Source organism: Oculina patagonica, chromosome 9 (assembly GCF_052425735.1).
Source record: "Oculina patagonica isolate OP01 chromosome 9, crgOcupat, whole genome shotgun sequence".
NCBI classification, from domain to species: domain Eukaryota; kingdom Metazoa; phylum Cnidaria; class Anthozoa; order Scleractinia; family Oculinidae; genus Oculina; species Oculina patagonica.
In genome coordinates this window covers 358,413-367,143 of record NC_135766.1, presented here as the reverse complement: position 1 = coordinate 367,143, position 8,731 = coordinate 358,413, and the positions used below count along the sequence as shown (strand labels likewise).

The following is an 8,731-nucleotide window of genomic DNA, read 5'->3' as shown; positions in this document are numbered from 1 at the left end:
CAGCAGAGTGTTCCAGTAGTGGCGAGGCGCAGCATTCGTTCGCTTCACGAGTAGCTCTGACCCAGTGCCGAGTGCAGGCCCAACAATTCAAATTTCCATCCACGAATCGGGCAATGGCCTCGTCAAACTGCCTCAGGGGACCTTGACACTCTTCTCCAGCTCGGGTCCGTTTCGTAAACCAGCAAACCCGCTCGGTAGGTCTTGCAGTTATTGCCAAAAACATTAAGGTGAACGTAGCCCACCATAATAATACGGCGTAACCAGTCATCTCCGATACCTCTAAACTTTCGCGAGTGAACTATCGTGTTTACGATCTCTTTTCACCTCTTGTACAAACTTTAAACCCTATTGTACAAAAAGCTATTCCATGGTTTATCTTCTACGGGCTTAGTTTAAAAAAATTTAAGCTACTGTTTTCAGTTTAACTCTCCTTTTTTGCGAAAAGCCGGGTGCTACACGAAAAATTTTAAAAAAGCCGCCATTTTGATAAGGGTTGTTGTGGTACTTAGGCCGCGCGCGCGAGCGCGCGCCATAATATCCCGCACATGCGTAGACGTTATTCAGCCCTGTCCACTGCTACGCGTGTGTAACTAGTGCCAGTCCCAAATCGTGCGTAGGAAATTTTAATCTGTAAAACTCGGAGGAAAGAAGTAAGAGAGCCGGGTTTTTATTATTATTTTATTTTACTTGTTTTTCTATGAAAAAGAGATAAAATAGCCTTTTTATAAGTTGATGTATGCAATTACAGTTTACACGAGAAAAGAGAACACTCGTGGAGAAAGTCTAGAAAAGCGAACTTTTTTTGGCCATAACTTTACTACTAATAATGTGAATTTGATAAAAACGATAAGTCACATTTTATGCATGTGGACGTTCGTTACCTATTTGCACCGGTTATAATTTTAAAATGTATATGCCGTTTGAGTTTTAAAGTTTTTCGTTCTGGTAACGTGACTTAAATATGGAAGGACTCTTAAGAACAACCCGGCTGTGAAAAAAATATTATCCGTAGGAGGTTTGGTTTTCAAAAAATGACAGTTAGAATCTTTTGTTAGCAACAAATTGGTAGTGAAGCGTCATCCAGCCCCCTACCCCCCACCCCCTTAAAAGTGCCTCGGTTTTTTTAACTTCCAAAACAATCTCAGAACTCCTGCTGCATTAGGTATGACAAAAGTCATGTGACAAAAGCAAGCTAAGCTGAAATTGTTAATGCAACATTGCAACATAAAACAAGAAAAAAGAAAATTTTAAAACAAATAGCGCAGTGCTTCTTCTCATTTTTTTTACGTCGTATTTAATATGCAGACAGTGTTCACTTTTTTTCCTGCCCTTTTATCGGAAAACTCTCTCTCCCCATCTCGTTTAACACCTTACCCAATCCCCCCTCGATAATTTTTGCACAGTTTCTTACTCCAACAGTGCTCTCCAGGAGTAGAAATGAGTACCGGAATTTACTGCTGGGGGGGGGGGGGGGGGGGGGATAGACCTGCATAGAACTAGCATAAATCCATTAATGAGTAGAAATACTTCTAGTCGTTTTGTGCTACGGAAACAAAGATAAGCTCTGGTCTGATGGACCCATTCAACGCAGAACAGGCTTGGTCATCGTAATATAGAACATATGACGGGCGTGCGCGCGATATCTGGAAGACACGCTAAAAATATGGAAAGTGTTCATCAATACAACCAAATCCGGGGGTGTTTTGAAAGGTCTTTTTATTTACCTACCTTTCAACCCTGTCCTAGACATTTGATGACTTAAACGACATAAACGACTCTTCAGCTGCAAACAAAATTTAATTTCAATCAATCTGTGTAACTTGATTGTGTTCGAAAAACGTCTTTTTTCTTTATATACTGTCAAGAAAAAACAAAAGCTAATCGACCTTTACCTTTTTCCTATAATCTACTATAGCTCGAACCTTTGTTGGATCGTAGGGAGTCGTCAAAGGTTTTTTTTTCCTTTTTTTTCTAGTGAAAGGTCTTCCCGGACAATTAACAAATTTATTTTGACGTTAAGGAACATCTAAATAAATCAAAACTTTTTGGTAATCGGAAACTTTTCTAGGAGAATTTGTTTACAATAAAGGTAACGAACCACGATAGACTATGACTACTATGAGGAAGGCAAATCATTCGTTTAACTGCCAACTCTGCACGATCTGCAGTACGAAGTGTATACAGTATGTGTTTTGGCGCGTTTCAGTGGCACGTCGCGTATAATAACACTTTAAACATGACCTACTTTGTACAAGGGGCTCTATTAGCGTTGGGCAGTCAAATATACGTCTAATCTGACGGTATAAGCATGGCGGAAAGTTCAGCAAAAGTTGCCAAAATGGCAAGGATTCTTGCCATGGTACACATCATTGTCGGCTTTCTTCTCATCTGCTTTGGCATCGCAGACCGTCTTGTGGAATACATTTGGACAGGTTATGGATATTTTGGGGTGTGGATCGGTATTTGGGTAAGTTTTATTTACGCCCTGTAGGATATTTAATTCACGAGATATCGAAGTTAATTTGAGAGGCGACCATGTGCAATTTTAATTTGTTACTTTGACGTTAGTTGTTTCTGATCTTGATTGGTATTGCGAGAGTAACATTAAAACAGAGCTTTCATTTCGGTATAGTGCCAACTCCATTACCGAATGATCAAAGGTTTAAACGTCTGCGGTTAAACCGGTTAAACCGAACAATGCAGCAATACAATTCTGGTTTATAGTTCTGTTTCAAGGGACAACGTGAAAGTTTTCTCAATCAGCAAACGTAGAAATTGAACGAGCATTGGATACAAAGTTGTGCCCTTTTCTGCACGCCTAAAGGTTCCAGCCGCGTTAAACAAAACCTCGTCTGTTCAACTCAATACCAGTACATCCCAAGTCTGTGAATACAGCCGCTGCTCAACGTTTCCAGACGTTTATTGCCGTTGAAATGCCTGAACCGGCCGTGAGCAAAAAAAAAAACTTATTTCGGGGGGTTCATAGATCTCTTGCTGGGAACAACTTGTTTGGGAACTTTAGATAGTTGGGAACATGACTTCACAACAAAATATATTGTATTGGTTTATAACAAAAAAAATAGTGTCGATATCACAATTATATTGTGCCACTTTAATTGCGGCATAAAAGGTTTAAATATACATCTGATTGTTTCGCTTTGCAGTTTGGACGAAAACGCAAAATTAATTCAAACAAAACAGATTTAAAGTTTGCATTTGATTTTTTTTTTGTTCACAGTTGCACGGCATAAGCCGAGTAACACTTTCCCAAAAATTTACAGATAAAGATAGGCAAACCTTGCTTTGATGAAATATGGGGCCAATACAAGGAATATACAGTGGAACCCCGATATAACGATATGCAAAGGGGGCAGTAAAATTACATCGTTATATCGAGGAATCGTTATATCGGGGTTCCTTCCCATACATTTTACTTTTGCCGGGACATAACATATTCATCGTTATATCGGGAATATCGTTATATCGAAGATCGTTATATCGGGGTTCCACTGTACTAATAAAACTTTTAAGGTTTTAGTCATGCAATCCATCCTTCTTCTTTTTAGAACCTTTCCTGCCTCTGTTACTTTTCTTTGCTAGTTCTTCACTTTTCTCGGAGTTCTAATTTATCGCACATGCATGCGGAAATCTTAGAAGAGAAAGAAGTTGCTGGTTAGTGGAGGGGGAGAAAATGGAGAGAGCCTTACAGAAACAGGTCTACGATATTATACTATTTAAGGGTTGGTTCTCATATAATCGCCCCGATCGTTTCTATTGCCTCTGTCACTTCAAAAAGTTTTCTTGCGATCGGGGCGAGATATGTGAACATAACACAAACAATCGCTAACGTCTGCGGCGGTTGGAGCGATCTTGATCGCGTGGATCGTCCGTGTTCTATTCTGCTAGCTTCTCCTTCCCTTCTTTGCCGTAAAACTGCAATAACTGAGTTTTGCCCTTCATTGAAAGGTGCCATTGTGTTGGATCTAGGGCTAAAATGATTGTATTTCGTAAGTCTTTCCATATACCGGGTGATTGGGACAGTCATTTGAGAACCGCCAATCGCTTCTAATCGCTTCGATCGCCTATGATCGTGCGCGTCCCACTCTGTAACCGATCGATGCGACAGACACCTTTGGGGAGATCATATGAGAACAAACCTTTAAAGTGCACTCAAGATTGACGACACCTTGTAAAGGACAGCACAACCACGGTTTGTATCTGATTGTACAATATTAATGCAAATGGTTGGCAATTTAACTAGTAACAAAAACAATTATCTTTTGTAAGCTTAGTTAATAATGTCGGCCAAAATTGAATCAGCCAATCAGATTCGCGGATTTTCAATAGAACACGGTTGATGTTCTACTAATTGTTATTTGATAGCAATCCTTTCAGATTTTGCCTTACTATGTAACATTGTTGTATGCAGATGTGCGTCACTGGGGGCCTGGGAATCCCTGGGACTAGCAGAGAACGAAACTCTTCTCGCTGTGCTTTTGTAAGTTGAGAAATTGTGAAATACAAATTCATTGTGCGGTATTTGGTTTTGCCTTGTTGTTGTTGTTTTTTTTTTGTTTGTTTGCTGCGACATTTATTGTTTAAGATTTTTGCCATGGAATTGTAGAGGAAATGATGTGGCAGCTCCGATGTCTATCAGTCTCCAGTAGTGAATAGTGAAAAAACAATCAGCACCGCGCAAAAGTAACTCCGTAGATTAAAGGTGAATAGACACACAGATATTATTTTCACCAAGAGAATCAAAAGTTACAACCAACATCGTTAACACGACCTTCTTTCAAAATACTAAGTATATTGCTTTTAAATTGAAACCTGGTACACAAAAGCGTTTTATAAGTTCAAGAGAACTACACACTGGTGAACGGCTTGTTTCTGCATAATATCAAGCAACTTCTCGCACTTTCTATTTTGCCTTCTGATTAAACTACCTGCAGAAACAAAGGTAAAAAGCCTCTGGTATTACCAACAGGATATTGAATTGACTATGGCGTATTGGCAGTTGTAGAATTTCTTTTTGTAGGGGTGTGTTACTTACCCATGTAAAAGAGATGTATACACTAAGAACTCACTATTTGGTGTTTTTCCATTTGTAGTTTGACCTTCGTTTAACTTCTAGTCTGGTGTTTTCATGGGCTTCCCCACCACCTCAGCTGTGTTGGGTGCAGTTATCATTGGCAGCTACAGCACAGTAATTGCCTTATATCGCGATGGTCTCTACTACAACTACTACGACTACGAGTATAACAGATATGATAGAAGAAACAGCAGCAAACATGACACAGAAATGGCTCTCAGTGCTATTATTTTGATTCTTGGTGTTGTTGAGTTTGTCATTGGGATCTGGGCGGCCGTGTGCGTCTGTTTAATGAACCCTTGCACATCTTGCTGTAACACTGAACCACAGCAGGTGAGCTTCCCCGGCAGCAACAACAACAACGACGACAATAACAACAGCAAAAGCGACAACCACGATAACAGCAAAAACAGCCGCAACAACAACAACGACAAAGGCGACCATTAAAAAACGTTAATTTCGTTTGCTTGCTTGGGTGGGCACTTGTGGATAAAAACCACTCCCCTCTGAATTTTGATGATAATTTCCTAGTGGCCTTTCGTTCATTCATAAGGGAAATTTTTATATGACACCTGTCTTCCCAATGTTCTTTGCGTAAGGATGTCTTGACGTACCAGCTGATTGCCTTTGGGAATCAACCAATCAGAAAGTGTATCAACATACACAAGTACACTATTATTTGCATATTAACTAAGCAATCGACAAGTGAAATCACAGTACGGTTAAATATTAAAGTGTGATTTTGTTAAGTTTGGGCGTTATTTATTGTAGGAGATACACACACGTCAAGAGATAAATCATTTTTCTTTGGAACTTTCAGGTGAAAACAGTGCCAATAAAATACGAAAAAAAAAAAAAACAAGAAAATTATGCAATTGCATTGAGAAGTGCTGAAGATATGTTCCCAATCTTTTTTTCCTCTGGTAAAGCGTTTTAAAAGGTTTCTTGCAAATCGTTGACGCCTTTCAAAACATCGAGGTATTTACTTATGTATTATTCGAAACACAGGACAAAACTAGTCCCACCCAGCCAAGAAAACGTTTATTTAATTCAATGCATTTGTATATTTGCTTTGTTGAATTCTTGCCTTATTTTAGTTTGATTTTTTTTTGTCATCAGGGGCAAGCGATGTACACTGCCAAGGCTGGTTACGTCATCCCTCAAGAGCCTGGTGGTGTTCCTGTGGCCATTCCAATGCAAACAGGTGGTGGCATGGTTGCAGTCCAAACTGTCACACCGGGAACACTGGGAGGCCAAACTCAAATTGTTGTGGTACCCGTTTCTGGAGCGGTGGGAGATCAATCATCTGTAGCCATGGCCACAGGTTACCAACAACAGTAGGATGCGACGCTGCCATATTATGTACAGGGTCAATTAATGACACCTGAAAACGAACAGGTATGAATGGAATATCTCATCTTTAAAAAGAAACACTATTAATTGGTTTAGCTGCCCTGATTGCTCAACATGCAAATAGTAATATGGATGCATTGGACAGGCGAGTGAGCAGTTTGAAAATGCGCACGTTCTCTCTCAGATTCTGAGATTTACTCTTATTTGAAGTCCATCTCGCATCGCTTCGACGCAACTGAAGCGTCTTTAAAACAAAATTGCTTTTTTGTATATGACTTTCTTTTCCAATTAACAGGTTAATCTCATTACTTTCGTTTCATACAATTGCTTACATAAATTAAAAGTAGACTTCTACTTTTATCTTGATTTCTACAGTTTCCTGTGAAGACTTAAAATGTGCCTACAAATTCTACGCGAGTCTGTTAAAAGAGATTTTCGCTAAATGGACTTCATGGGAATCATTATAATAAAAATAAGGTCTTGAGAACAGCAGACACGTAAAGATTTTAAGAAAAACGACAATTTTTTTTAAGTTTCTTTAACCTTATGTTAGGGTGCCTAGAGTTAATGTAGTTAAAAAATACAACAGCATCGTGCTCCGAGTGAAATAAACAAAAAGTGTCATCAACATACCTACGATAAAATAAAATTTCAGAGCCATCGTAGGTATGTTGATGACACTTTTTGTTTATTTCACTCGGAGCACGATGCTGTTGTATTTTTTAACTACATTAACTCTAGGCACCCTAACATAAGGTTTACAATGGAAAAAGAACTCAATCGCCAATTACCCTCTCTTGATGTTCTTATTGATAATAATGACCCTAATTCTTTCCTTACTAGAGTTTACCGCAAGAAAACCTTTACTGGGCTATTAACTAATTATTTACGTACAAAGTAGGTCTCATTAGAACTCTTGTCGACCGGGCATACAAGATCAATAACACCTGGTTGGGGTTACACGAGGACTTAACCAAGCTTACTGAAATTCTAAAAAAGAACCTTTTCCCTGCCCATTTAATTGAAAAAGTAGTTAACCGTTACATCACTGGTATCCATAGCAACCATTGTCCCGGGGCTTCCCTCCCTACTACTTTGCCCACATTTTACTTTAAGCTGCCGTACGTAGGCTATTTTTCTGTCGTCTCTCAGAAAAAGATTAGACACTTAATTAAGCGCTATTGTAATGATTTAGATATCAAACTAGTTTTTTCTTCTTTTAAGATCGGTAATATTTTTGGAGTGAAAGACCCTATCCCCGGCGGTCTCCGTTCACGTGTGGTCTATAAGTTTGCATGTGCGGGCTGTAATGCCTGTTATGTCGGCGAAACCACCCGACATTTTGCCACACGCGTGCATGAGCACTTAGCCAGTGATAAGGCCTCCCACATTTTCAAACACCTTCAGAATTCTGAACGTTGTCGCTCCTTGTGTTCAATAGATAGCTTTCATATTTTAGATCACGCCTCTACCAGCTTTCAACTTAAGATAAAGGAGGCTATCCATATTCAAAAGGAACTACCTTGCCTCAATCAGCAATTACACCATGTCAATCTAAAATTATCCTTCTAATTCACACATTTTCACGTTCTGTTGTTACTACTTGTCTTAATTAGCATTTTTTCTACTTATTATTCAACTCACTGTGCTTTGTAAACCATTCAACTGAAGATGACAGATGCTCTGTCGAAACATGTCTTTGAAACTTAAAAAAAATTGTCGTTTTTCTTAAAATAAAAATAAAAAATAAAAATTGGTGTAACTTTTAAGCTGCTGCGATTTTGTCTGCAGACAGTTCCAGGTTAAAGTGCCTTGATTTTTTTTTTTTTATCTCCAATGTCAAAACACTTACGCCATAAAAGCCATAAAAGCCAGCCAAGATATAAACGCCCAGTCTTAAATTGCTTTACATCATATTAACTAGAAACAAAAATAAAATATGGGGGGGGGGGGGGGATCAAATGCTACTGATCTCCAACATATCCGTCGCAAAGCATTCCCTGAGGAATTATTTTGTCCTCGTTTTCCAAATGGTGAGCTTATTCCTCCTCGCATCGATCTGGAGTGAAGTTGGAATCTTGCTATGCCATTTTAACGGAGTAGTTTAAACCCAAAAATAAACACGGATTTGAAAAAAACTTATTTCAAGTTCCGTTGTCTGTGACGTAGCTCCTTTAAAATAAAACGTTTCGGTCAGTTCGGTGACCTCCATCAGTTAAAATGCGGGCGAGAATGCGATGAACAAAAGAAAAAGTTTGTCCAGTCTCGCTCGCATTTTAACTCATG

General features: G+C 39.0%; 1 protein-coding gene across 1 annotated transcript; it reads left to right on the top strand.

Annotated features, from left to right (window-relative positions):
* Positions 1–2,308: 2,308 nt before the first annotated feature.
* LOC144665368 (uncharacterized) lies at positions 2,309–6,921 on the top strand. Its single transcript, XM_078526610.1, has 5 exons — positions 2,309–2,467; positions 4,430–4,498; positions 5,135–5,425; positions 6,212–6,490; positions 6,821–6,921. Exons 1-4 carry the CDS (start codon positions 2,309–2,311, stop codon positions 6,431–6,433), a joined length of 741 nt encoding a protein of 246 aa, XP_078382736.1. The 3' UTR covers positions 6,434–6,490; positions 6,821–6,921.
* The last annotated feature ends 1,810 nt before the right edge of the window (positions 6,922–8,731 follow it).

Bases quoted from the DNA above. Each gene is read 5' to 3' on its own strand.
- LOC144665368 (XM_078526610.1), top strand. From the start codon at position 2,309: ATGGCGGAAAGTTCAGCAAAAGTTGCCAAAATGGCAAGGATTCTTGCC. The intron at 4,499-5,134 runs GTAAGTTGAGAA...TTTAACTTCTAG, and splicing joins ACTCTTCTCGCTGTGCTTTT to TCTGGTGTTTTCATGGGCTT. The intron at 5,426-6,211 runs GTGAGCTTCCCC...TTTTGTCATCAG, and splicing joins GTAACACTGAACCACAGCAG to GGGCAAGCGATGTACACTGC.